The sequence below is a fragment of the Mollisia scopiformis genome, assembly GCF_001500285.1.
Source record: "Mollisia scopiformis unplaced genomic scaffold LY89scaffold_3, whole genome shotgun sequence".
Taxonomy (NCBI): Eukaryota; Fungi; Ascomycota; class Leotiomycetes; order Helotiales; family Mollisiaceae; genus Mollisia; species Mollisia scopiformis.
Genome location: NW_017263583.1, coordinates 1,494,961 through 1,521,921, shown reverse-complemented (window position 1 = coordinate 1,521,921; position 26,961 = coordinate 1,494,961). Strand labels below are relative to the sequence as shown.

General features: G+C 48.7%; 11 protein-coding genes across 11 annotated transcripts; 4 read left to right on the top strand and 7 right to left on the bottom strand.

The window, feature by feature from the left end:
• Positions 1–27: 27 nt before the first annotated feature.
• On the bottom strand, positions 28–1,448 carry LY89DRAFT_637052 (myo-inositol oxygenase; the record flags this gene model as incomplete). Its single annotated transcript, XM_018211514.1, has 2 exons — positions 132–1,448; positions 28–84 (listed from the first exon to the last, which is right to left on the bottom strand). The coding sequence occupies exons 1-2, from the start codon at positions 1,011–1,013 to the stop codon at positions 28–30; spliced, it is 939 nt and encodes a 312-aa protein (XP_018077125.1). The 5' UTR covers positions 1,014–1,448.
• Positions 1,449–1,990: 542 nt separating this feature from the next.
• Positions 1,991–3,867, bottom strand: LY89DRAFT_607592 (putative glucan endo-1,3-alpha-glucosidase agn1 precursor). Its single transcript, XM_018210465.1, has 2 exons — positions 2,708–3,867; positions 1,991–2,654 (listed from the first exon to the last, which is right to left on the bottom strand). The coding sequence occupies exons 1-2, from the start codon at positions 3,475–3,477 to the stop codon at positions 2,102–2,104; spliced, it is 1,323 nt and encodes a 440-aa protein (XP_018077124.1). The 5' UTR covers positions 3,478–3,867; the 3' UTR covers positions 1,991–2,101.
• A 516-nt stretch (positions 3,868–4,383) lies between these two features.
• Positions 4,384–8,140, bottom strand: LY89DRAFT_704365 (uncharacterized protein). The gene is made up of 4 exons (XM_018217374.1): positions 7,713–8,140; positions 5,919–7,659; positions 5,140–5,870; positions 4,384–5,095 (listed from the first exon to the last, which is right to left on the bottom strand). The coding sequence occupies exons 1-4, from the start codon at positions 7,862–7,864 to the stop codon at positions 4,486–4,488; spliced, it is 3,234 nt and encodes a 1,077-aa protein (XP_018077123.1). The 5' UTR covers positions 7,865–8,140; the 3' UTR covers positions 4,384–4,485.
• Positions 8,127–9,278, bottom strand: LY89DRAFT_310345 (uncharacterized protein). Its single transcript, XM_018206627.1, has 2 exons — positions 8,478–9,278; positions 8,127–8,414 (listed from the first exon to the last, which is right to left on the bottom strand). The coding sequence occupies exons 1-2, from the start codon at positions 9,106–9,108 to the stop codon at positions 8,389–8,391; spliced, it is 657 nt and encodes a 218-aa protein (XP_018077122.1). The 5' UTR covers positions 9,109–9,278; the 3' UTR covers positions 8,127–8,388.
• Positions 9,279–10,367: 1,089 nt separating this feature from the next.
• LY89DRAFT_664559 (uncharacterized protein) lies at positions 10,368–11,957 on the bottom strand (the record flags this gene model as incomplete). Its single annotated transcript, XM_018212780.1, has 1 exon — positions 10,368–11,957. The coding sequence occupies one exon, from the start codon at positions 11,955–11,957 to the stop codon at positions 10,368–10,370; it is 1,590 nt and encodes a 529-aa protein (XP_018077121.1).
• A 1,560-nt stretch (positions 11,958–13,517) lies between these two features.
• LY89DRAFT_680880 (ankyrin) lies at positions 13,518–15,331 on the bottom strand. The gene is made up of 2 exons (XM_018214159.1): positions 14,786–15,331; positions 13,518–14,706 (listed from the first exon to the last, which is right to left on the bottom strand). Exons 1-2 carry the CDS (start codon positions 15,000–15,002, stop codon positions 13,670–13,672), a joined length of 1,254 nt encoding a protein of 417 aa, XP_018077120.1. The 5' UTR covers positions 15,003–15,331; the 3' UTR covers positions 13,518–13,669.
• Positions 15,332–16,684: 1,353 nt separating this feature from the next.
• On the top strand, positions 16,685–20,181 carry LY89DRAFT_680878 (UTP-glucose-1-phosphate uridylyltransferase). The gene is made up of 5 exons (XM_018214158.1): positions 16,685–16,785; positions 16,902–17,103; positions 18,369–18,464; positions 18,514–18,590; positions 18,638–20,181. Exons 2-5 carry the CDS (start codon positions 16,984–16,986, stop codon positions 19,926–19,928), a joined length of 1,584 nt encoding a protein of 527 aa, XP_018077119.1. The 5' UTR covers positions 16,685–16,785; positions 16,902–16,983; the 3' UTR covers positions 19,929–20,181.
• Positions 20,182–20,494: 313 nt separating this feature from the next.
• LY89DRAFT_310089 (uncharacterized protein) lies at positions 20,495–21,413 on the top strand. The gene is made up of 2 exons (XM_018206625.1): positions 20,495–20,830; positions 20,936–21,413. The coding sequence occupies exons 1-2, from the start codon at positions 20,594–20,596 to the stop codon at positions 21,317–21,319; spliced, it is 621 nt and encodes a 206-aa protein (XP_018077118.1). The 5' UTR covers positions 20,495–20,593; the 3' UTR covers positions 21,320–21,413.
• Positions 21,108–22,060, bottom strand: LY89DRAFT_310238 (molybdopterin synthase small subunit CnxG). The gene is made up of 2 exons (XM_018206626.1): positions 22,006–22,060; positions 21,108–21,815 (listed from the first exon to the last, which is right to left on the bottom strand). The coding sequence occupies exon 2, from the start codon at positions 21,789–21,791 to the stop codon at positions 21,507–21,509; it is 285 nt and encodes a 94-aa protein (XP_018077117.1). The 5' UTR covers positions 21,792–21,815; positions 22,006–22,060; the 3' UTR covers positions 21,108–21,506.
• Positions 22,061–22,150: 90 nt separating this feature from the next.
• LY89DRAFT_714495 (RNB-domain-containing protein) lies at positions 22,151–25,564 on the top strand. The gene is made up of 3 exons (XM_018218135.1): positions 22,151–22,367; positions 22,416–22,750; positions 22,799–25,564. The coding sequence occupies exons 1-3, from the start codon at positions 22,176–22,178 to the stop codon at positions 25,470–25,472; spliced, it is 3,201 nt and encodes a 1,066-aa protein (XP_018077116.1). The 5' UTR covers positions 22,151–22,175; the 3' UTR covers positions 25,473–25,564.
• Positions 25,565–25,881: 317 nt separating this feature from the next.
• Positions 25,882–26,881, top strand: LY89DRAFT_714494 (uncharacterized protein). Its single transcript, XM_018218134.1, has 4 exons — positions 25,882–26,200; positions 26,262–26,422; positions 26,490–26,556; positions 26,628–26,881. The coding sequence occupies exons 1-4, from the start codon at positions 26,062–26,064 to the stop codon at positions 26,813–26,815; spliced, it is 555 nt and encodes a 184-aa protein (XP_018077115.1). The 5' UTR covers positions 25,882–26,061; the 3' UTR covers positions 26,816–26,881.
• The last annotated feature ends 80 nt before the right edge of the window (positions 26,882–26,961 follow it).

Here is a 26,961-nt window from a genome sequence, read left to right as displayed (position 1 = left end):
GATCCATTCCTCCCCCCCTCTCTCTCTTCACCACTTAACAACTTTGTTCGGAAAGAACTCATCAATAAGTTCCAGATAATACGGCTAACACAGTCAGTGCAGTTCCCTCCCCCATATCAGACTTTACTCACCTTCAGAACCTCCACACTAGGCACATCATCACTCTTACTATAAAGATCATACGGATTAAACGCCTTAACCGCCTCCAACATAGCATGATCATGCTCATCCATCAACTCATAATACGCCCCCGCCGAATGCCACGGGTAAAACGAATGGTACCGAATCATCGCCAACGCCTCCTTCGGTAGCGTCGACTGCGCCTTCGCGATATGATACAGATACTCATCATGACCCCACGACAACATCACATTATCCATCCCGCAGCCCGGACTGTAGATCCCGAATTTGGTGCCGTAGATGGGATGATCGTGGTCCGGGTTGCCCGCGAAGGTATCCGGGTAGATGATCCTTTTATCGAAACCGCAGCCCACGGGGAACGTATCGCCCACGACGTCCCACTGGCCCTCGGCGCCGTAGAAGAAGAGCAGTTTGCCCAGATCGTGGATCAGGCCCGTGAGTTGCATCCACCTGGGCTTGCCATCCTTGCGCATCGCCTCGGCCGTCTGCAGCAGGTGCTCGATCTGCGAGAGCGAGGTATCCGGATCACTCTCATCGATCAGGGTATTGAGTTTCTCCATGGCTTCCCAAACCGTCATCTCGGCGCGCGTCTGGGCTCTGAAGTCGTTGCGCGCTTTGAGGTTGTAGGCCACGGTCTGCTTCTCGTGCTGCTCGCGGTAGAAGTTCTTGACGCGGTCGCAGGCGGCTTCGTATTGGCGGAACTGGGTCTTGTCTTTTTCGGCGTCGAATGAGGATTTCGAGAGCATGGGGTTTTCTTTTTTGAGGGTCGCTTTGAGGACGTTGACTGCGTCGATGTCGTCCGAGAGGTTCTCGAGCGCGAGGCCGTCTCGCTCGGGGTAGAAGGAGACTGGTTCTAGGGCTGAAGGAGCCATTGTGAAGGAGTTTAAGAGAAGAACAGGGGTAGATATCTGTTTGAGTTGGGGAAGGATATGTAGTTCTTGTCTCGAACTCGAGGTATTCGTGACCGGGTTCAGTACTTAACGAAGAAAGACATTCAAACTTCGAAGGATTTGAAAACGAAAACTTGGAATTCAATATCGAGAAGCGTGAATGCGTATCAAAACTTGTCTAACAGAAAAATAGAAAGCATTCACCAGACGTATAAGTATCTCAACTAAGCCTACCCTCATTGAGGCCAAACCCAAACCCACGGGGAAATTTTCCTCATTCCATCATCACAACTCCATGCCCACTTGACATCGCTAGCTTGGCGACCATCTCCCATATGACAGCACTCACTAGAGACTTTGCCCAGGTATGAACAGACAGATCTGGGTAGGAAAATAACAGGTAGGGAAAAAATCGTGGGGAATTACCGCACGATGACCCAAAACGACAGAGGGGTAACGGTTCGGGGAATTCGAGCGAATGACGGTTGTCTTAGTTTGAGGTTAGTGTTGGTGTTGTGGAGTTATGTACGAGTCGTGTGCTGGAAGAGGGAAGATTGAGCGAGGCGGGGAAAATTACGCTTTTTGTGGTGGTGGTGGTGGTGAGGACACACGTGCTGAGATTGATTTTTTTTTGGTGCATGTGAGGTATTGTTTGAGTCATTTCTTTTGAATTACTTTTATGAGAGAAGATGATATGGAGAGGTTTAAATGGACTTAATAATTGCCCTTTATGCCAGAGTCCAACTCGGAAGTGAAGCAAGTAATAGCCACGTGACTGCTCCAGGGAGACCTCACCTGGATCTAGCATTCATTTCTACCGCTAAGACTTGGATCGTAGTTCGACAAGCTTAGATTAGTGTATTGATTAAGATGGATATCTTCAAGCACGGCTATGCCCACCTTCTCGACTCAACTTCTGACTTTCTGAATCCGAACACTTCAAGGAACATTCATCTGGAGGGTACTTAGATTTCATATCTCATATTCATATACACATTTTCCTAAACTATATACTTATGAATAAACCTCCACTTCGCTCCAAAATCATCATCACCAATCCCCATTTTCACCTAAAAAGACCCAACCCACGCATTATAATTCGTACACCCATTACTCAACGTCGTCGTACTAGTAATCTCCAACCCCGTCCCGCTATTAACCGTAATCCCATCTCTCACCACACTGAACGTCGGGACGCCCGTCTGTCCATTAAACGGTTGGCTCCAATGGTTGATACCTTCTGAACCATTGTAAACAGTAACCGCATTGGTTCCAATCTGGACATGGACTTGTGCTGCACTGGACAGGAGAGCAGAGAAGAAGACGCCGTCTTCGACGACGAGGTCGGGTGAAAGTTCGGTCTGGCCCTGATCGGCGTTGTTGCCTACTACACCACAGGTAGATCCACCAGCTGTCGGTGCTGGGTGGTACCAGTATTGCATCTGGTCTCTTGAGATATCGAAGGAGCTTCCCTTGAACATGGCGATGTAGTACGGGATGAAGTCCCTCCAGGACTCGTGAGGCATGTTGTCAACGTAGACAGCTGACCCTGCCGCAATTTCGGAGTCAGAGTAGATGGGACCGATATAATGGGCTTCCCCAAAGTCGTTCCAGGTCACGATCCTGAGGGAATATCGTTAGTAAAGAAACTTAAAGAGTTAAGAAAGAAAACTCACTGAACAAACTCAGGTGCAACAACCAAAGTCTCCGCCCACCTGTCAGCCCACAAATCATCGCCTCTCCACACCCAATCAGTCCCTCCACTGGCCGAGTGAAAGAACCACGGACTAACACCCATCATATACGTCTTCCCGGTCCCAATGGCCTGCTGCCACGCCACGTCCCCCGCATCCGTCATATTGCTCGCGCCGTTGGGCCACATGCCCCAATTAAAGAAACCCTGGATGTTATCTAGATACGGCGCAATCCCGCCCGTTCCTAGACTACTCCAGTCCGGCACAAAATACACATCGCCCTGACTCCGGATCGCGCCTCCGGGCGCCCAATCAGCGATATTGCCCGTGCCCTCGAACGTCGACACGAAGGGCAAGGAGTTGTAGTTGAAATACGCGGTCGAGCTTTTATACTCGGTCAGATAGCTCACTACAGAGTTACTCCCCGTAGCAGGCCAGACCTCGCCGCCGCCGAGGTAGTCGAAGGCGAAGAACAGCTTGAAGGAACCGCCGTCGTTGGCTTCCGCGGCGGCAAAGGCGTTGGCGACTTGGGTGGGGATGTTGGAGTCTGGGTAGCCCATGTTAAGGGCGAAGGCGTCGATGCCGCATGCTTGGGCGAGGGAGATGTCGTTTGCCCAGGTGGCTTGGGTGTGAGCTGCTGTGTTGCCGACGACGACGTGGGCGAAGGCGTATTTTTGGGCTTGACAGACGGAGGCTGTTTGGAGGGCAAGCCAGAGGAGGGAGGAGAAGGAGAGCTTCATGTTGGCGGCCATGATCAGCTTGAGGTAGGTGCTGAGGGTGAGGGTGAGGGTTAGGGATGGGATGAAGTTCTTATATCGTGTCGGCCGCTGGATCCTGTCATCATGGTGCGAGAGAGGGAAGAGGTCCTCTTCTGGATATGAAGGCCCACGGATAGGGTTAGGGTCGGAAAGTATGCCGATTACTAAAGTACACACTTCACTTGCTTGTCAGATCCTTCCCATCGTGCATACAAGTCCCATCCTTGAACAAACCTCTTCTCCACCCTCTCTTCTCATCAGATGAAAAGCAGACCTCGGAACCGCCAACCCAGAAAGATCCAAGATCAGCGGCTCAGCCCGCTAGAGATCCAGGGGCCGGACCACTACTGTAACGACGCCCAATTCTCAACGTTGTGCAGCCGGACTCAGCCTCCCTCGCTTAGCCCTGCGGCCCCGCAACGCCCAGCGGAAGGATCACTTATCGACGTCCTTAATTTTCCTTCCTTCCTTTCATCTGGTCGAAAGGAGAGATCGAGTTGCCTTTCCTGGATATCGCTGCCGAATGTTTATCTGCACAGAAGGAATTGTTCTCATGGGTCCCCGGATCAAGAGAGGAACTCGGCGCCATTACAGTATTTTTGTGCGGGGAAATTATGTTCCTGGTGGTGGGGTGTGCTGTAAGTTTCTATATTTAGGTGTGGTGAATAGATTAATCACCTGCATTAGAGATGGTGGTAAGGTTACCGCAGGGATTTGCGGTAACATTGAAACCTGGTGACTAAGTAATGTACATGGTGATGTGCGACAACGACTGCTATTCTTGCCCCTTGGGAGTGAGAATGGGGTCCAGAGGGTAACTTGAATAGGAATCTTGCGCGCTGACTACTCCACATACAGTACCCGTTCATAATCACAGAGTTCACTTCAGACGGCATTCTTGATCCGAATGGATATTCAATTCATGGACTAACTTATTTCAACGCCGAGGATCCAAGAAAGCAATACTTCACAGCCACCTTGTTTTCATTGTTCTTTCGTTATTCATAGTTGCAGTCTGAAGGTAGCGACCTCGAAAGGTCGAAGGGTGATATCAACCTTGCCCTTCGAGATCTCGAGCGACTCTTCGTCATCTTCTAAGATGTTCGTCTTCCATACCTTCTTTACGTCCAGAGTAGTCTCAATTGTACCCTTGCTTGTTCCTCCTAAACTATCGTAGATGCGCAGGATGACACTCTTGCCCTTGCGCTTCAACAATTCTCCGCGAGTAACATCTTCATCATCCTCACCTCGCTTAACAGTATCCAGAATCAAAAACGGGCTACCTGTAAGCTTGATCGGATTACTGAACGCTGATGCATCGAGCGTCTTTGGTGCTTGGACAAGCTTCAATGGATTATTGAATGCATACCCGGTGCGGACAGTAGTCGATCCCAAATCACCTTGATGCGGAAGAATTGCCCAACGGATATGATGGCGACCCATATCTGCATGTGCGTCGGGCGCCTTAGGTGCACGAAGGAGTGAGAGACGCATTAAGTTACCACAGGTGGCAAAGCCATATTTGCTGTCGTTCAAAATAGAGACACCATAGCCGTGTTCGGACAAGTCTGCAAACTTGTGACAGCAGACTTCGAACTTCGCCATGTCCCACCTGAAAGTGTCAGCTGTGTTCACGAAAGGGGAACAAGTACTTACGTTGTGTTGTAGTGCGTTGGTCTGCGGACAATACCAAATTGAGTTTCATAAGACGCCTCCGTATTACGAACATCGACCGGGAACTCGACCTTCAAGAACTTCATGTCTTCTCTCCACTCGACCTCACTGTGCATCTCAACATATGATTGTTGTCCCTTGAATGCAGCAGACAGGCTGATGTAGGTCTTAGCCCAACTCTTCTCGCTGATCTTAGTCTCGGTCATAACGCTGACTTGATGAGGATCCTTTTGAACGATCTTGGTTGTGCCTGAAGATAGTTCCTTGCGAGAGTCAAGATGATAGACCTCGACATCCCAAGCTTGCCAGTAGAGAGGCTTGTCATCGAAAATGACAAGTTGATTGGCCTTGCCTCCTTTAGCAATGACTTCTCTCTCTGCCTTTCGATCGTAGAGAGAAGTAATACATCCATCAGAGACTTGAACGCGCAAATCATCGTTTTGCAAGACAAACACTCCCTTCGAGGTCTCCTCGACGGTCACTTCTGGAGTCTCAGCAATCTTGAAGTTTTTGATGTTCAACAGGTTGCCATCTCCGCAGGCAACACCAGCTTGGCCATCGCCAAGTGAGATAATCTCTCTGCGGTGCCATGGTAAAGTATTGAGTGCAACAAAGTTTCCTTTGGCTTTCTTGGAGTCGACATCCTGGACGCCGAGGATTTCTTGAAGCTCTTTCAAGATACCTTCGCCAGTCTTGAAGACTTGAGCGTAGAGCTAAACTCGGTCAGCATTAAAATTATAAAACTGCCAATGATCACTTACTTCATCACTGTCATCATAACACATCTCAATAGAACTACCAGGCAGACAGTCGTGGAATTGACACAAAAGAGTTGCCTCCCACATATCATCGATCTTCTCCTTAGGATACTTGTACCCTGACTTGATACTCGCCAGCGTAGCCAACAGCTCGATATCGCGGAGCATGATTTCCGACTTCCTATTGTTACGCTTGTTGTTGGCTTGAGTGGTGTATGTACCTCTGTGGAGCTCAAAGTAGAGCTCGCCATACCAAGTAACAAAGTCAAGACCATCCTCGACTCTCTTCTCAAGTCGGTCAAAGAAATCCTCAACAGAGTCGCCCATGTGAACCCTTGGCAACATGCCAGTGGTATCAGCCATACCTCGGCATCGTCGAAGCTTCTCCAAGTGCTGCCAGGTGGGTCCTCCACCGCCATCACCCTTGCCAAAGACTAGCAATGATGTCTCATCTTGGTCCATCGACTTGTGTTGAGTGACTGATCGCTTCACATCGCCGAAGTTCGCCTCGGCAGTGTAAGTCTCAGATGGGGCCATATGACAAATGACTTGGCTACCATCAAGTGAGACCCAGTTGAAGGTGGTGTGAGGGAACTTGTTGATGTTGTTCCAGCTCAACTTCTGTGTGAAGAATCTCGTCATACCAGCCAATCTGCAAAGTTGGGGAAGCTGGCTCGAGTAACCGAAAGTGTCTGGCAGCCAGAATGTTTGACATCTCTTGCCAAAGTTGCTCTCAAAGAATCGTTGCCCATAAACAAATTGTCTAACAAGCGACTCGCCACTTGGCATATTGGTGTCGTGCTCGACCCAACTCCCTCCCACAGGCTGGAAAGTGCCTTTCTTGACCTTCTCCTTGACACGGTCGAAAACGTATGGATAGTATTGCTTAAGCCACTTGTACTGCTGCGCCTGCGAAACAGCAAAGCGATGCTCAGGATATTGATCCATCAGATTGCACTGATTCGACCAAGATCTGGCGACCTTTCTCTTCGTCTCTGCCCATGGCCACAACCAGCAAGTATCGATATGGCAGTGTCCAATACCATATACAATCGGCTGAGTACCAGTCTCGTAGACCTTTGACGAACTAACGTTCTTGCCAATATACTCAGCAGCGATCTTGCGACCCTTGGTAATTGAATCCTGGCTGCCAACCTCATAAGCCTCAATGATCTCATTGCAGGCTTTCAGAGCCTTATGTTGTTCCCACGAATCCGACGGGAACTCTCTAGCAGCATCTCCAATGATCCAAATATCGATCCATAATTGCCTCGCCTCAACATTTACCGCTACGATATCCGCCTGGGACAATCGGAAGTATTTGTTCGGATCGGGAGGCTGGATGGAGTCGCCATTTGCATTTCCAAACATGCCATTGCAGGCCATCTCGATGTAAAATGTATGCTCCTTTCCATCTCTGAACTTGTCTGGGATAATCCACTCGACTCGTTCTCCGCCACCAGTCAGGCCTTGTAGCGGGTTGCCATCCTCAGACCACACCATACCCTCGTTGTTCGCATCCCAGTGAAACTCCAAAAGCTCCTTCTTGGTGAGGTCTTTTGGGATTGTGAGCTGGATTTTGAACCAATGCGTCGACCAAGATGGACCAAATGATTCTCCGACAGATGTTGTTCTATATTTGCCTTTCATTGCTTCCTTGAATGTCGGTCGAGTGAGGTCGGGAGCATCCCATACTGAGAGCTTGACATGAGGGGTACCTGACGCAACGCCCTCATCGAGCATCCTAGAATCTGCAATCAGAACAGACATTCACATTCTCAGCATCATTCAACTCACGCTCGCAGATTCTTCCCTTCATATTGTCCCCCACTATAGAACTGCGCAATGCGTTCCTTGTAGATGTTCGGAATCCATTGTCCGATAGGACGATGAGATAGCTTAGGATAGCTACTCTGTTTCTTCTCGGTATGCACTGTTTCTCCTCCCATAATTGTGTTGTTGGTAATTGATCTTGCGGAATGGAGAAAGATGTTGTGGTCTTTGTGGAGGAAGGTGGCAGGTCAGCAGGAGCTGGAGGTCAGAGGGAGGGAGCTATGGGTGTCTCATAGTGGACAGGGATAAGCTGTGGGGTACTGCACTTGGCGCTGGCGGACGAGACGACCCACTGACGATACCACGTTTCATGAAATGAAGTCAACATACAACTTAGCTCTTGTTTCAATGGTTCAATCCTATCTTGTGGCGAATAAGAATATCATGACGACCTCGTGATGGCTTAGAGGAGTCAATTAGAATGGAAGAGGGGTTCCGTACCAGCGGTCAACATCAGAAGTGGGGAAGCCTGAATCCTGCAGGTACAGAATCACTCAACTGGGAAGACATGATGCTGGAAGCCGCATATCCGAGTCACAATCCTTACAATATTCAAATCCAGCACGGAGTTTTGATAATCCTATATCGGCCTCTATTCAAAAGTACTGCAAATGCTACAATAGATCCGAGCTAAGATACCCTACAACCACTCGGAAACCCTCCCATCTTCAACCCCCAAATAGTCAGCAACTCTTTTCTTCACTCACACCAGAGTTCAGAGATACGAACCAGGACTCTGATCCCCAATCCCCACAACAACAATCTTCTTCTTCAACTCATCCCTCCTCTTCTCCTCCGCCGTCCTCAACACGCTCTTCCTCGTCTTCTCAATAATCCCCTGCAACTGCTCATTCCCCCTATTGATCGTCTCTACAAAGCTAGATTTCCCAACCACAGGAGTATCCGGCCCCGAATTCTTCCTCGCTTTATTCGTTATCACAATCTTATTGTTGTTGTTGGTCAAAGATCCTCTCCTCCCACCCGTCGAAAGACTCTTGATAGCTCCAGAGATCTTGCTCCCGAATCTATTTTCTGAAGGACTCATGATAGTATCATCCTCCTCCTTGCCGGCGAAGGGATACGGACTCTTCAACGGATGTTCACCCGTCGCAAAGCTCTTTTTCTTCCGTCTAGGGCTCTTTGGCGGTGGTGTTGGAGGCATTTCTTCCGGAGTCGTATTCCCGCTATACATCGAGAAGCGAGCTTTCCGTTGCGGCTTCTCAGACTTTTTCAGTCGAGGGGCAGTCAGTTCATTGATTCCCCATTCAAAAGAATCTCGAGCATTTTTCAATATCGACGGTTTGGATGAAAGGAGAGAAAGACGCTTTTTCCTTGAGCCGATAGCTAGTGCTTTAGGCATGAGTGCTAACTCTTCTTCATACCGTCTTTGTTGCTCTGTCAAAATCTCCTGGAGCGTAATGATATCCTCCGCACTAGGCGAAGCATTCTGCTGCAGCTTAGAAATTGTATGAGCCCTCTGCTGCGCATCAGACCGCTGCCCATCAAAGCTCTCCGTATCGACCGACCTCCAGCTCTCGGTATTGCCTACACTAGATTCGGGCTGGCTATACACACTCCCCTCACTATCCGAGCCAGCAGACGACGCAACTAGACTCTGACTCTTCTTAGGAAATTTCCTCAAAAACGTCTCCCCAGTCAGCTGCTGCACCTTCCTCGGAAACACCTTCTCGAACCCCAAATCCAGCCCCGTCAACTGCTGCACCTTTCGCGAAGAGGACTGAGATCTCGGCCCCGTCGGTCCAGGCGGCGGTTGTAACCCCTGATCAAGCGTATACGACGAGCGAGGCGATACCTGCGAAGACCCACTCGTGCTCCAGCCCGACGACGTCGCTTCTCGCTGCTGCTGCGCGGCGATGGTATTTGCTACCCTGTTCCAAGTCCTGAATCGATTATCTGTTCCCATTTCCCGGTACTGGTTCGGCGACGGAGGGGTCTGGCCTGGCGCTACGCTGACTTCCATCCCTCTGCTCGATAACGCGTTGGTTTCTTCGTGGAGCCATGGCTTGGGTGGTATAGTTGGTCTTGAAGCCATATTGTTTGTTTCTTGTATTGGTACTATGTTTGGTATCCGATGAGAGAGATAACAAGTAGTATGTGCGGATCGAGGACTATCAAGGCACAAAGAGACAATGAATGATGCAATCAGAAAACCTTCTTTGTTTACAGTGCTATTTACAGATGCTCTCTCGGCTCTGGTTGCCCTCATTTTGGACCGCAACAAAGAGAAACGATGTCCAACGTGGTTCTTTTGACCGGGAATGGCTGCCGTTCACGCTTCCATTCTTCTTTCCTTCTTCCATTTCACATGTCACTGAGCGATATGATGTCAAGGGTAAAAGCTGTCAAAAACAAATGAATTCCTTAAAGCGAACAAAAAGAAAACCTAAGTGTGGGTATAGTAACGAAACAGAATAAACCCCCAAAGAAACCACCACTACCTAATTGCCAGCGTGCAAAATATATACAGATGAGTGCAACGCAGCCCAGCAGCCTAATCATCTCCTTGTCTTGCTCTGCTTTCCTTTCCCGCAATACTGTGACATAAGCATTATATTCGTAAACCATTACTCTCTCAGCCTCTTAATGGGAGGTCCCTGTTCAGACTTTCAAATCTACCGTGATCTCCTCTCTGACCTTCCGGCACCATTGCCAAATGGCATTCTCGAAACCCTTCCACGCCGTTCTGTCGGATCCGTTGACGACACCCATGACATCGACTTTGAGGACGACTTCCCAACGTAGCTCAGCGGCTTTAATCCAGTATCGTAGATTCTCCGCGCTGCGATATGGCTTCCCAAATTCTGTATGCCATTTGTCGATAGCGCCAAACGGCCTCTTGCTCTTCTTGACTATTGCGTTGTGCAATTTGACCAATCTCAATCCAGTCCTTAGATCAGCCAAGAACGAGGTAGGTAACTTTTCATCCGTGATGTCGTCCACGGATTTGAACTCCGGTAGCGTCTCGGAATCCGGGTCCATAGATTTCATGAAAGCGTATTCCCGCTCCACGTCTCTGCCATCCCAGGATTCATCGAGCCAGGACCAGCTGGCTCTTTGCTTCCTCTCTGCCTCTTCCATAGCCTCTTCCTGCTTCAACATCTCGTAGACACCGGCTACCCAATTTTCCATTGTCTCTCGTTCCTCGGTGCGCATGCCAGAAGCAAAATTCCTCGTCGCCATACGCTTGAGGACATCCATGACCGACAATAGCTCTGCTCTGATCTTTCGCTCTGTCTTGATCGTTGATAGGCGTGCTGGTTGATCATGGGCCGTGTAGTACATCTTGGCGGCACGTATAGCTAGGGTCATGATATCGAGAATATGCATGCCTTGTAGCTCGTACCATCCTCGGTTTTCATCCGATGACGGACTCGATGGCTCTCCGTCAGATGACTGGTTATGAGAAGGAGAAGATGGTTGTGATGATGGACGTTGCTTCGCTTCTTCGAGGACTTTGACAGCATCTCCCAAGGCCTTCTGTAAATCATGCTTGAGCTCATCAAGAGATGGTGGCGGTTCGATAGTCTTCTCTCGGTGATTGTAAGTGCTCACGGTTGGCGGGAGCATGTGTGGATGGTCTTCATCTTCCTCACCACTAAAGTAGTCGCCTTCCTCCTGTGTAGGGCTTTCCACCAGCATCCCACCAAGTTGTGCATGGAGTTCCGGGCTGCTGCCCATTGAGGCATATGAGGAGTCGACATCCGAACCAACAACCTTGGGCGAAAGGAACGAAGTATCCAGTGCGGATAAGTCTAGTGTCCCACGTTGGTCCTTCTTCTTTGCCAATCGACCTCCCTTTCCATCCAATAGGCCCGTTCTAGCGAAATAATATTGTAGATGTGCTATGCTGCCTAAGCTGAGCACACTTTCTCTAGATTGTGCTGAAGCTGCGAAATTCGTCCCTTGTGGTCTAACATATCCTCGACGTTTAGGCTTCTCAGGTCCGCCGAGCGATGCTCGATGAGAATAACTCGCTGATGATGATCGTGAGACAGATGTGCCGACCGAACTGCCAAGAGATTCTCGCCCCATACTGGAGTCTCCCGAGAAGACGGAGCCCGTCGAAGTAGTCGATACGCAACGAGACAGCTCTGGACAAGCTCCAAGAGCTGGAGTCGGGGATCGTGATGGCGAGGGAGATTCCCGATGGAATGAGGGCTGCTCTCTGAGTTCTGGTGTCGTCGCCATGATTGTGTCTATTTCGTGTTTCCAAATGATTATGCCCTACTCGATCCTCCCGGTGGCTCGGTGTTTGCTCGAAATGAGGATTATGCTAGCAATTCCTGCTCTGGGAGAATACCATGGACTCTGCCCGCAGCAGCCTTTCTGCAAAAGAGTTCGAAAGCAGTTCTTGAAGTCGCCACGGTTGCTGTGGAAGTTCGTGATACAGTACAGAATCGAGTGTCGGATCGAAAGAGGATCGGTCGTAGGGGGGATATGAGGGGACAGGGGTTTCGCGTCTGAAACAAGATGATTGCAACGTTTAAGGTAATAGGTCCAACGCGTTATTGGCAAGCATAAACTTCTAGAAGACTTCGATGCTTGCAATGTATCACGTCGAAGAGGTTGGAGTAACAAGATCCAGCAAGAAAGAGGTTGGTTGCGAGGAACAGAAATGTGAAATCCATTCCAGACAAGAAAGTTCGAGTTGAGTTTGGTGACTGGGGCAACGCGATTTGTTTTACTTTAATATGACGCCGAATTATCATACACGCGAGCTTATGATGAATCAAATTTTAGCATCATCGATAGTCTGACCGTTAAGCATTTACTTTACTGGACATTGCTAGCTCTCAGGATTGTGTCGATGCAGCTGCAGCTCTAAGGAGTCCAATGGGGAACTGGTGATCCATGCGTTTACATCCTTCCTTTGATCGGGAGCTTGGAAAGCCACCGAGGCCCTTCCGACCCCTGAGCCGTCCCCACGTGACCTATCAACAAGATAGGAAACTCCCAGGTAGCTAAAGAATGATGGAGAGTCTCTCAATATGTAATAGAGCTTTGGGTTAAAGTTCCTATGCTCCTTCTGCTTCCTGAACGATGTTTCTTCGTTGATAAAATTACTCACGTGAAAATATACTAAGCCGTTTCGAGTCTTTGTTGCACATCGCACGAAAAAGAGAAACTGATTTTTCCTAAAGAAGAATAGCGCCTCGTTAGTAAGAAGCGTAGTGGGTTTATCAATCAGAGTTCTGGCCAATCAGAACTCAGAATTAGAAAGTTGCATTGTACAACTAATGCAGGTCGTTTTCATTGAGGGAAGGACAAAGTGCGATGTCCAACCAACAAAAGAGTTGCTGATGCGAGTGCTTGGTTTTTCTGCTTTATATTTCTCAAGTAGCAGTTCACGAGCTTTCTCCAACAAAGGACATAAGGAAATTGATGCGGCTCTCTGATTGGTCGTATTGGAATTGGTGGATGGCCAAACTCAATTTCTCTTTGAAGGATTTCTTTGTTAAGGAAGGAGCGGTTGGTGATTGCGATGTGCAACAAAATATTCGAAGCTGATTAGTTTATGTTCATTGAGTTTTTGTGTCGCTGTCGCGATTTTGGAAGGTGTGCTTCAACCTGTTGCTTGTGGATGCTTGGTAAAGCTTGAGGAGTGAAGTGTACTGTCGAATTAGAGGGTTGTCGAAGAATTGTATGTTGAGAACGGTTGGGTTTGTGGACGTGTGTGGTGCTGGTCAAGTGGGGAAGTGGAGTATACTGCCACTTGATCATAGTATTCGAGAAAATTGAAGAAGTTTTGTAGCAATGTAAAGATATCATAAATACAACGCTGCACTAGCTATCCAGAAGATGTTAACAGTCATAGATCTTAGAGCCCAGCTCCGTATTGTCCGCTCAAATATCGAAATCCCCCATCCTTTACTTCTTGTCCTCCATCATCAACCTGGTCCTCACTTCTTCCTAGCAGCATGAATAATCTTCAACAATTCCGCAATCTCAAACCATCCCTTCTCCACCGCGAGCTTCTCAGCCGTCTTCCCGTTACTATCCTTAATCTCCGTCCTTGCACCCTTCTTCAGCAGCGTCTTGACGGCGTCCATATTCCCCATCGCTGAAGCAATATGAAGAGCTGTTCTGCTTTCAAGCGGTGCCCCTTCTTTGTGTTCCCTGTGTTCCGTCTTTTGTTTCTGGTCTCTCGAGCTCTTTTTTTCTTCATCTCTCCTCTTTGCGCTTGAGTTATGCTTATCTCCATCTCTCTTCTTATCACTCGCATGTTTCTTCTTCTCATCCCTACCGTCTTTTGTTTTGTGACGATCAGTCGAGCTAGGTGGACTACTCGCAGCTTTCCAATCAGCGTGAAATCCTCCATCTAATAGCACCTCAATGATCCTCCCATTGCTCTCAGCCGCAACCAACAAGGCTTTACTGGTATCCAACTCCTGATCATCTTCACAATTCTCCAGCAAAGTCTTCATAGTCATCGGGTCCGCACTAGCAGCCGCCTTGCTCAACAGCGAGTTTGTAACCACCAATCCATGGTCGAACAGTATATTCAGAAGCTCGACCCTCCTTGAGTCTTTAATAGCAATGAGCGCTAGATTCGCTAATCGATCTTGGTGGGTTTGATTGTTGTCTACCTTTCTAATCTTCAATCCTTCTGCGCAGATGTCCCAATACTGCCCATTGGGCCGCGACCATCCATATGACAATAATACGTCCCAGATGATCGGGTCTGGGGTGGCTGTGGCGGCTACTAAGATAGGAGATGTAGTTGCTGCCCAGAAAACGGCATCAGAGTCGGTAAGTGTAAAGCAGTATCGTAGGAGTGTGAGGTCGCGGCGGATGCAGGCAATGGTTATCATTGAGAGGTGGATTTTGGGGGAAATGTGGTAAGGCAGGAGGGCGGAGAGGACTTTTGGGGCGAGGATTTCGATGTCGAGAGAGTCATTCCAGCAGGAGACGAGGAGGCGCTTGATCAAGGCAACGTCTGTGGATGTCGTGAGATCAGACTGCCGACTAGAGTGGTGTATATTGATGAGAGAACAGGCGCAAATGTAAAAACATACCATTTAGATACTTGAAATTGGGCTCGAACAGACAGCTTTGAATGGCCATGCTTAGACCATCTGCGTTAATTCGTTTGAGAGGTGTATCTTGAGCATGACGAACACCAGTAAGGTGATCGAGCATGCCATCGAGATATTCGTCTGTATTGATCTTTCCGCGCGCATGAGCAATTGCATTTTCCTCAAAACAGAGCTTTCTGGGTTTGATTTGTGCCATCATGAACAAGTACAAGCTGAAGAAAGCGAAAGTGAGACGGACGCAAGGGGAGAATAATTTTGGGATGGGTTAATACATGTACTGTCCCGCAGAAAGGTAAAGGCTGCATCTCGCATTCTCTTTGAACTAAATGGGGAAGTTGGCCCCATATCTTGAGAGGTACCACAGATGTGGCTGTCATCTTGGCGGGGAATCATTGGACAGCGACTCGATTTTCCAGTGCAGTGGTACGCGATACGGATTTTGGTTCGATGCATCGACCGATTTCGTGCTTTAGATATCTGCAAGTGCCGTACTATGAAGCGGCGTAGAGTGGCACAGCCGGTGAGATTCCACGTGTTGAAATATCACGTGGGTCGCAACGCAGAAAATAGAATGCATGTGAATAGTGGCATGAATGCAGTGCGCTGTGAAACCTTGAGTTCAAAATGTAACCCTCACCTCACACCGCTCGCTTGAGACTTGTGGCACATGCAAACGATGCAATGATGACCACCATAGAGCTGGCTTGCATCCATCCCGCAAAGATATTGGAAATGGCTATGATATTCCGGGACATAGCGGCTGATATGATGATGTCCCTCCGCTGGGAGTTCCCTAAGGCCTCCAGCCGTGGCAGGCCTTACTGTAGTTCTGCATCTCAGTGAATAGTGAGCTTACCCCCACGTGCATAACGCAAGGTTCTCGGTGGCTTACGAACCCACCGCGCATGAAAAGCTGCATGAAAGCAAGATAAACATGTGGCGTATGGTTTTGGCGCCTGAAGAAAGCTTTCGGGCATCTCCTCGATGTCCCAAGCAGGAAACACATCCAAAGAAGTTTTCCCAAGATGCGGAACATAGCATTTTATCTATTGCTTGATAGCGTCTGCTAGAATCCAGCGGCAGCGGCAAGAAACGAATAGCTCGAGCTTGGACCAAAGACAATAAAACGCATTGATCGAGGGCGTGAGAAATTGCGGCTGAAGGAGCTTTTTTGAGATCTTGATATGTCTCGGGTCTGAAATTAGAGTTGGCAGTGGGTCAAACTACTTTGGCATCCCGTCAAACAACCCCTTTTCGAGAAGACGAGACAGAGGTGGGCTGGGTTCTTTGGTGGACCGGACGACAGGTGGGGTTTCTCCTGGCAACGACGTGGTCTTGGCTTGGACGAGAGTCTTTTTTGGAGGAAAAGGGGCCATGAGATTCGTGAACCATGTCAGGAAATGTGGATTGTCGTCGTTATTATGCTGGTCGTCATTTGAAGATGCTTCTTGGACCTTGGCTCTAGTCCTACGAATGGAGCGTATGGAGTTTTGCTACTGCACCACACCGTATCTGGGGAACGGGTTGTAAAGCTGGAGTGCAGAGCTTTTCTTTGCCTCCTAATTCTCCCTTCTCCCCAGCAATTCTTGCCTCCCTCCCGATGTGCAATGTGCGTGCGTGAAAGATGCTCTGATCACTGCCCAATCCCCAACAATCGCCGGAAGATTGGCCGACAGAGATAGCGATTTGCCACGGGCGGCATGGCATTGTAAGGGTTGGGAAGCCGGTTGACGAAAAAGTAGCGGAAGTTCCTTGGCTTGGTGGAATACGGTGGGCGTCCATGTAAATTATTGAAACATCCCTGCTGGCCGGCCATAAAAAGTCTAGGGTGGCGCCCGGCAGCATCTTCGATGCTTCGAGACATGATAATTTCCATGAGCTAGGAATAGAAGCAGATACATAAACAACTTCTGTTGCTGCTCCTGCCTCTGCGGCCTGCTCTTCCGTTCCAATTGTCCATCAGTGCATCTGCTGTGTTGGTGAGTCCTCCCTGTCTGCATGTTACTGACTCCTCTACCTGTCAATCTGCTGCTGCATTACGTCAATCCCAGCTGCGATCGTCGAGTATCGGCTAACAGCAAGCTCTCCCCTTTAGGAAGAAGTAACTCGTATCCTTCTCAACCTCATATCCCACTTTCTTCGAAACCTTCTGCAAAAATATCGGAATATTCTGAAAGATGGCATCTGCAATCCCATCACACTTGAAGAGCGCTGCCAAGTCTGCCCTGGGGGGTAGCAGCAATGGCGATGCGGCCGAATTTGCCAGAAAACACCATGGCAAAACACAATCACACATGGTGAGTTCCAGTTCTTTTTGTAGCCCAGGAGCTGCATGGCGACCTTGAGAGAAAGAAACTCGGCGCGAGGACCTTCCCGAGGACAAGTTTTGGAATTCACTGGATTTGTCCTTGTTTGTTCCGCTAAGGATGAGGTTTTAACGTCCCGACTACCCACCCCTCGAGCATCTGCGAATAACGTCTTGGACATTCAGTAGCTCCGCTAAACAGAACGAGGATGTTGCCCACAAAGATTTTCAACAATGGGTCGATCTTGAATTTTCAAGAAATTCGAAGGTACCACCAGGATCAAGATGGACGCAACATTGTTCCTTCCTGGAGTTTGCATCTACAAAGTGCGCAAGCACCCTCTAGATCATGAAGACGGTCTTCCAGACGAGCAGGAGAGTTTGGCTTTGCAGAAACAGTGGGAAGCCAAGCGCTCCTGCCTAAGATTCCGGGCTATTGACGAAGTACCTGGCAACGACGTTCTGGACCCAATTGGAGACCATCCTGCCTTTCAAGAAGGAGACAGCGACGACGATTCATTCTTTTCGTTCTCTGATGACTCATTCTTTACTGCACGTTCTACTTCAGCTTCCATTCGTTCTGGTTCTATCACCCCTCGGGCCAGCTCTCTTCGTTCTAGTTGTTCTGGTTCTATCACTCCTCGGGTAAGCTCTCTTCTACAATCTGGAAGGCAGTCTCCTGAAATCGAAGACTCCACTCCCCGGGTCAGCTCTGGTTTACAACCTCGAAGTCAATCCTCCAAACTACCAGACCTTTCCGCTTTGCATCCGTCCCTCAGAATTCATCCTAGCTTGCACCCTGCGCTCCGATTTCCTACAGTCGGAGATTTCGACGCTCTACCTCAAGTCGAAGAGTTCAAAGCTCTGCATCCGATCCTGAGAATCCTTCCGCACTTGCATCCTACTGTGCAAGGTATCTCTGCTACTGAATTCCTTGCTGGTCTCCTACAGAGAAATATTGCTGCGCCAGAGGACGTTGAACCTGCTTTCCGGATTCCACGCGGAGTTCGGTCTGCGGTACGAGCTGCTCTTCTGAAGTCTGCGAACTCTGGCCTTATTGATCCTACTGGCCTGCGTCCTGTGGTTTTCTCCGGCAGTCCTTTCGATCCTGCAGACGTGGAACGTCCTGATTCACCTCTTACACCTGAAGCTATGGACCTTTCTCAACCCGCCGCCATGCAGCCTGAAGCTCCTTCTACCCCTCCCCCAATAGACCCAAATCTTCCAGAATTGGCACAGCTAATCAGTGCTGATAAGGCTTTCGAAAACACATCTACATCTGTAGCCGCAAGTCAGATGCGAAATGCACTCAATAACCTTGCCGACACTGTTGAGGACCCAGCCGAGAAGAAGGTATGCTACCCTTTTGTCATGGAATATCTACGTCACTAAACGCCAGCAGCTTTTCGAGACTGAGATGGACAACTTCTTTGCTCTTTTCCGTAGATATCTGAATGACAAGGCAAAGGGAAACACACTGTAAGCATCTATCAGGGCATCATAGGCATATTCGCTAAAACTCATAGGGATTGGGACCGTATTGCACCGCCAGCACAAGGCCAGGTCGTTGACTACAACGAGCTCGCTAACTCGGAGTCCGTTGGTTTCCTCAGCAAGCTCGCTGTTCTTAAGCTCAATGGTGGTCTTGGTACCTCCATGGGCTGTGTTGGTCCGAAGTCAGTCATTGAGGTCCGTGATGGCATGTCCTTCCTCGATCTCTCTGTCCGACAAATCGAGTATCTCAACAGAACATATGACGTCAATGTACCATTTGTTCTGATGAATTCGTTCAACACTGATGTCGACACCTCAAACATCATCAAAAAGTACGAGGGCCACAACATCGACATTCTCACCTTCAATCAGTCAAGATACCCCAGAATCTTAAAGGATTCGCTTCTCCCAGCACCAAAGTCATTCAAGTCCCCCATTTCTGACTGGTATCCACCCGGCCACGGAGATGTCTTCGAGTCTCTGTACAACTCTGGTATCCTTGACAAACTCATTGAACGAGGTGTTGAGATTCTCTTCCTCTCCAATGTTGACAACTTGGGTGCTGTTGTTGATCTCCGAATCTTGCAACACATGGTTGAGACTGACGCCGAGTACATCATGGAGTTGACCGACAAGACCAAGGCCGATGTTAAGGGTGGAACCATTATTGACTACGAGGGCTCTGTCCGTCTCCTTGAAATCGCACAAGTCCCCAAGGAGCACACCAACGAGTTTAAGTCTATCAAGAAGTTCAAGTACTTCAACACCAACAACATCTGGTTGAATTTGAAGGCTGTTAAGCGTATTGTCGAGAACAATGAGCTTGAGATGGAAATTATTCCCAACAACAAGTCTGTCCCAGCTGATAAGAAGGGTGAATCTGATATCTCAATTGTCCAACTTGAGACTGCTGTTGGTGCAGCTATTCGCCACTTCAAGAACGCACACGGTGTCAATGTTCCCCGAAGACGTTTCTTACCAGTTAAGACCTGCTCCGATTTGATGCTTGTCAAGTCAGATTTGTACTCATTGAAGCATGGCCAACTCGCGATTGACCCTAACCGTTTCGGTCCAGCTCCTCTCATCAAGCTTGGAAATGACTTCAAGAAGGTCTCCGACTTCCAGAAGCGTATTGGTAGCATCCCCAAGATCATTGAGCTTGATCATTTGACCATCACCGGAGCTGTCAACCTCGGCCGAGGCGTTACTCTCAAGGGCACGGTTATCATCGTCGCTACTGAGGGCAGCACCATTGATATTCCTCCCGGATCTATCCTCGAAAACGTCGTGGTTCAAGGTTCTTTGAGATTGTTGGAGCATTAGACGTAGACTTGGTATTGGCATGGTATGGATGGCTGGGACGGAAGGGCTGGCTGGTTCTGCTGTTTGGGACAATGCAACGTTGCTTTGCTGCTTTGTTTGCACCTACTTTGCATGGATCACATAACGCCTGGGTCTCACGGAACTATACGACGATGGGTTTACTACTTTGAATGGCTTTAGCATTTTCACTCGCTGGTGGACAAATTTCACTGGCAGTAGGGCCGAATGACCTTCATTCTGGTCTCTGCATTGGTGTGTAATAGTCTCTTTTAATGATTCTTTTGAGTCTAGAGGGTGTGAATACGAAGTCTTTACATAGATTCACGTCTGTCCTGTGTGTATATGTGATTTGCGTGAACTTTCCTTCGCCGTTTAATGATACTAAACTGCACGTGACGATGATCCTAGATCTCAGCGGCGCGGCATTTTATTTCAGCCTCAAGCTCGAAGGCATTTCTTCTTCTTAGACCGCCTCTCCTTCACCGTCTTTCGGGGCATTGTTTCTTATTGTACATATATGCGAGGCATTGTCACTACTGCGTCTGTCTGTCTGTCTGTCTGTCCCTTGTCTCGGAGCTTTCATTTGATGCAGGCGGAAGTGGAAGCAAGATAGGCGTCCGTGATCAGCTGATTGAGAGACATTGAGAATCAACCTTTGAAACGGGATGGGAGGTTGTAGGAGAGATGGAATTGGAGTGACAAGGAGGAATGTAGTGAAAGAAAAGAGGGATGAAGAGTGGATGGCGAGGAAGGGTTTACTAGATGTTGTAAGGGAAGGAGAGGCGAATCAGACGGATACGTATGATGATATGTTAAGAATTTGCTGGGGTAAACAGGAGTGTTGGAGTTGTCTTGGTACGAAGTCTGAGGAGGGAGATGTTGGGTGTAGTTGGTGTCCTAGTGTAGGTTTATATTTTTCATTTAATTTCTAGCTCTTTTTATATCCTCTTTTTCAAGGCCTTTCCACTGTCCAATGAGGGATATCCCCGAGCTAACCAAACCCACAGTCCCAAACCTGCATCCCAAACCCAACTCACCCTCCCTTCTTCGCCCCCTTCGTCAATTCAGACATCTGTCCCTTGTGGTACGAGCGCTGGGAACTAAGGACTACTCCCCTCGGCTGCCACGTCTCTACTATCACCGTCATGGCTGTGGTGGTAGCGGTGCTTTCCACAATGCTGGTTCTTGGAGCTGTGGGAGGCGTGGTGGTTTGTGTTAGGAAGTGGAATGCGGATGAGGAAAGTAGAGGGTGGTGGAAGGTTTGGAGATGGAGGGTTGAGTTGAGGGATGTTGAGCCTAGGAGGGGGAGGAGTAGGGTGAGGACGAATGGAGGGGTGGTCCAAGGGGAGGAGGAGGAGGGGGAGAGGAGGCCGTTGTTGGACGGGGATTGAGGGCTTCGTTGTAAGCCAGCGCAGCCTCCTATTGTATGGATCTGTCGCCTTGCTTGTACTTGATTCTTCTAGGGTTGATACACCCAAGAGCCATGCCCTCGCTCTCTTTTCATGCTGTACCAATCCGGCGCTTCGTTGCCCTGCAGAATGTGTTGTCCAGATGTTGCCTTGTAGAATCTGTAATCATTCATCCAGAGCTCACTGGTGGAATAATCGCAACTTCATCGTCTTCATTAATAATGACTCCATCTTCTCCATTCTCGGGCATATCGACGTATTCCAAATTGATTGTGACGAGACAACTTTCCAGCACCTTTGCCTTCATACCACCATATTTCTCATCAAGCGTCTCGAACAATTTTGCGAGAGGAAGACGAGCGGGTAGAAATTCGGAATCTTTCGATGTGTATGAGTTCGCAGATGCGAAGTACAGGATCGTGAAATGGCCCGGAGGAGCTTTGGAAGACCCCATCCTGATGTCTTGGAGCACCAAATACTTTGTGAACTGTCAGCCAGTGAAGTTGTAACGTTGTGCAAGAGTGGAGGATTGCAAAAGAAACTCAGAGATCTTGGTGTAGACCACATATCGAACCAGAAGCTGGCAGATTCAGGTAATACATGCTAAATTTGTTCATCACAGAATTGGAAACATGGAAGAAGATATGAAGGGACTCGAGGGTACATACCAAGTTTGAGTGTCGAAGCAGAAATAATAATATCCAAAGCTTTGACAACTTTGTGGAGGGTCGGTGCACGGATCATTGATTTCCAGGTCACGCTTCTGCGCGTCTCCCCGAGATAAATTTTTTTTGGTGCAATTGAACATGCACTCCAAAGTGTCCTCGACGCACACATAATGATACGATCGTCTACATCAAAGCTTCGTGAGAGGGTCTTGAAGCGGTATGTCTGCTGGCAATGTCTCTCCAAATTTCAACAATGGACATCGAATACTGCTGTTCGTCAAGCAAGCAACGCAACTCGTCCTTCGCGTTTAGAAGATGCAAGAGTCAGATTGGGTCAAAGGCAATTCAATGCTGGCCGATCCGTATGTCTATAAGCCCTATGTAAATCTCATGCCTAATTCTTGATATAGGCTCGTGCAACTGTTGAAGCCCAATCTGCGAATGCTTTGCCTCAAGAACCACCTCTCTACCAAGCGAATATTCGAGAGAGATTGAAGCAGTGGGAACTTGAAAACGCAGAATCCGTGAACACAGAACTTCCGGATATAGTTGCTAGAATGTCAGGCAACAACATCGTCAATCAGGCCATTCGCCCTCAGAGTAGCGAATTCTTCATAGATATGGATCCAGAAGAATCAGTAGACGAAGAACATAACCGATATAGCATAAGGGCCAATGAAATGGACATGGTTGATGTTGGGCTTCGGCGTAATTTCTTGCTACCTGGCGATATGGTAGAGGTTCTGTACGTTGAGCAATTATGGTAGCTACGGATGCATCTAACTTGCAACAGATCCCTCGGCGGTCAACGTCGAGAACTGGCAATTTTCATTCAAGACTTCACCAAGCAAGCTCAATTCTATACCATGAGCGGTCGTTGGCTTCACAAAACTGCAGATATCATCAAATTCTTCGTCCCCAATTTTGTCAAGCCTGAAGAGCTTGAGGCGATCAAGCCCTGGCTCCCAGATGCCGACCTCAGCGAGGACATGGTGGATAAACTACAATCTTTCGACCTCGTACAAGTACCCAGAAACTTTGGAAAGCCACTCGTTGAGAAAATGAAAGCTTTTTGGGCAGAAGCTGATCAAGCATACCAAACTGCGGCAACGAAGATGGACAATGCCCATAGCCTGGTTGCACACTCGAGCAAGTTCACTTATGCCACTCTAGAACAAATCGCCAACAAAATCTTGAGTGACACAATACCCAAGATGGAAGATGGCAAATTTCCCTACCACGTACTATATTCCCTACACCGCAGTATTCTACAAGACGATATTGGATTTCGACCTACTCTCAAGCAAATTATGCGGGGCGAGAGCGATTACGAGATCAACTCACTGAGCGAGGTGACCGCTTTGAGACGAATTACTGAGAAGATTCGAGCAGATCGCACGGCTCGAATTGGCAGAAGACGAGGCTTCCTCGAGCTGCCCTCGACTGAACATCTTAATAAGTTCGTCAAGAAAGCTAGAGAAATTATCGATGCTAGTCGCAAACTTCGAGAGTTCACCGAATGTGGAGTTCTGGGGCCTTCGAAGAAGGAGATCCCTGAAGGATCTAACATCAGGGTCGGAGAGGTCGTAGCATCATTCACTGACCGTGACAGGGACTTTATATACTTTCTAGAGTCCTGGGCGTGTCTCAAAAGCTTTAGCACGCACTCTCCCTTTAATGGAATAGGATCCGGCATCTTACGTGCTATAGGTCGATATCAAAATGTTCCTCTGAACAAAACTACTGCGTTCACATGCCTGATGGAATTGGGGATCATACCACCATGGGAAACTCAAGCGTCTTTTGAACTTCGACTGCCATACACCAGCTCGAGAGTCATAAAGCCATCGGCTTATACATATGGCACCATCTCCGATCAAATGGGCTCAATGCGAAGAGATTGGGGCAATCTTCAAGTTTATTGTGTTGACGACGTCTCGGCATGTGAGATCGACGATGGTTTTTCTGTGGAGACTACAGATAATCCTGATGAATTTTGGGTTCATGTTCACATAGCTGATCCTGCTGCCCACCTCGAACCTGAAAGTCCCGCGGCCGAATGGGCCTCGTCACTGACCATGTCGGTATATCTGCCAGACCGCACAGTACCTATGCTTCATCCCGACTGGGTCAAGAGCAAAGTCAGTCTGGGTCCTAATAAGCCCTGCTTAACGCACAGCGTTAAGCTCAACTTGGCAGGCGAAATATTAGATATCAACATGACCCCGGGGCTGATCAGGAACGTGGCCTATTTGACTCCAGCTGTTTTACATGAGGCTATATTTGAGGCTCCGCCTGTAAGGTCAATACGCTACACTATTGGTAAACACTCTTTTGAAGACACGCCTTCCAGGCCACTTTTGCAAACGCATGAATTGTCGGACGAACAGAAGAGAGACATGAAGCTCCTCCACAAACTGAGTTTAGCTAAACAAGCAGTCAAGGAAAAGAAGGGCTCTTTGAGATTTTTCACCACTCAGGTTGATGCATCGACTTCTTTCGGTGGTCCCTCTTGGACTAGGCCCATTGGATGGGGCGTTCGTTTTCACGGAGATCCATCCATTCGACTCTCCATTCCTCCTATCAACGACCAAGGAATTGACCTAACTCAGTCTGGCGGAGCAATGGTTGTATCTACCATGATGTTGCTAGCTGGAGAGGCAGCGGCGGAATGGTGCCATGCTCGAGGAATTCCAGTTATCTACCGTATCTCACCATACAATCCTTCCAAGGATGACCCTTTACAGTACTACAGCGACTATGTGTTGCCATCTATGGACGAGGCTGGGTATCCCAAGCTCGAATATGCCATGCAGTACCTTAGACTTGTAGGTAAAACACAACCTTCTACCACGCCTGGGCCCCATTTGGGTGTTGGTGTAAACAAGGTCATGCAGTCCACGAGTCCGCTTCGGCGATTCGGCGATCTGGTAAACCATTGGCAGATTGAGGCCGCTTTGCGTGAAGAAGCACGAACGGGAACCTCGCTCGTTGGGAACACAAAGGAAGACTTCCTGCCTTATAGCAAAGCTCAAATTGATGCCATGTTGCCTCGCTTGGCAGAGCGAGAGAGGTTTATCAAACAGGGTGAGGCCAAAGCGAATCGAGAGTGGACCTTGAAATATCTGGTCCGAGTCTGGAAGTTCGGCGAGAGTAAAATCGCGTCTCCTCTACTCTTCTACATCAGAAGTGTCGATCCTTTTTTGAGAAGAGCAGGAGGCGTTCTACCATACTTACGTATTGGTGGCATCATGCCGATACCAGAAAGCATGAGGGCAGAAGAACTGGACGTTGGCGATGCGTTCGAGGTCGAAATCGAGAGTATCGACGTCTATGAGAGGGTACTGATACTCAAATATGTCAGGAAGGTCCCCATTGCAGAGGTAGCCGAGATAGATGCATCTCTTGCCTCGACCCTCAAAGCAATATCACCACAGTCGGATCCGGTGTCACCTTCGACCGAATGATACTCTGAGCTACTATGACTGACGAAAGTGTACAATATTGTATCATAGATATCTATAACTGTACAGAACAATGTATAAAGGCATACCTGCACATCCGGATCGCGTTTCTTGTTTAAGTGGGTATTTTAGATGAGAATCGTGGATTGTACCGAGTGAAGACTTTGCCTCTTATTTCTACCCGTTATATCGACTTTTCACTCGCGCTTTCCAAACATGTTCTCATATCGTTCTCGTATCTATCATGTTTCCTCATTTCCATTCTATTGAACTCCCAAACAAGCCGCACACACAAAAATAGCAACCCAGCCATTCTACATTCCTCACTCCACACTCAGAATCTCGACCACTCTCAGGAATGTAGCGAGATATGCGCTGCCGTACCAGCAAATGGCGAGACCCAGCCTTTCTATGTAAACACAATTCGATGCCCTTCTTATCTTGGCGTTTTCTCTGATATCTCGTTTTCTTCTTTCGAACAGTATCCAAAGACAGCACTCGTTATCTGTCGGCTTTCGTCTCTCTGTCTCTATCTTATACTCGTCCAGTCACTCACTAAAGGCACAAACAAACAAACACCGCATCACTCAAAATGCACACCTCACCACTCGCCCTCCTCCTCTCCCTCTTCCTCGCCCTCACAACAGCAGAACCACCCCCACCCATCTCAATAATCCCCGTCCCATCCTACATCCCCACCATCGCCATCCTGCCGCCCTCCGACCCAACCAGTACGTCGCTTCTCACTCCTCTGATCCAAAACATAGACAGACTAACAACACGACCCAACAGCGGCCCCGCTCCCTTTAACAATAATCCCAGAACCAGATCTCATGCCCATCTCCTCCAACATCATGGTCGATATCCCGCCCGTATCGACCATGATTCCAGCCGATGACGCGACGACGATGATGGCACCGCTGGAGATGACTAGTGTTGTGACGGATGTTGTTGTGCGTTTCTCCTTTTCCTTTCCCTTGTCGCTGAAAAATTAAATATACTAACTAATTCATCACCCAGAATGGAGGAGGAGGAACAAGCACCACCACCACCACCACCATCCCGGGAGTCGCTACGCCTACTACCAGTACGTCTACCCCACCCACCCCCTTCCCTTCTTCCACTCTCTTGTATGTATAGACTAATGCAAAAAAACAGCCATGCCACCCACCACCACCACATCAACAACGACGCAAACCTCGCTCGTAACGCCCAGCCCGACAGGGACGAAGGGGAATTCTACGGGCCCGATTGAGACGAGTGGTGTGGAGGGGAGAGGGTTCGGGGAGGTGAAGATGGTTTCGTTGGCGTTGGTTGGGGTTTTGGGGATTTTTGTTTTTGCTTAGGTGTTGGGGTCATGAGAAAGGGGGGTTATGAGGATGGGATGGGATGGATTGGTTGGCATTTACATGGGATTCTACTTAAGGCATGGGAAGGGGAGGTGACTGTAGCTGGCTATAGGAGGAGGAGGGGGGGAAGGGAAGGGATTTTC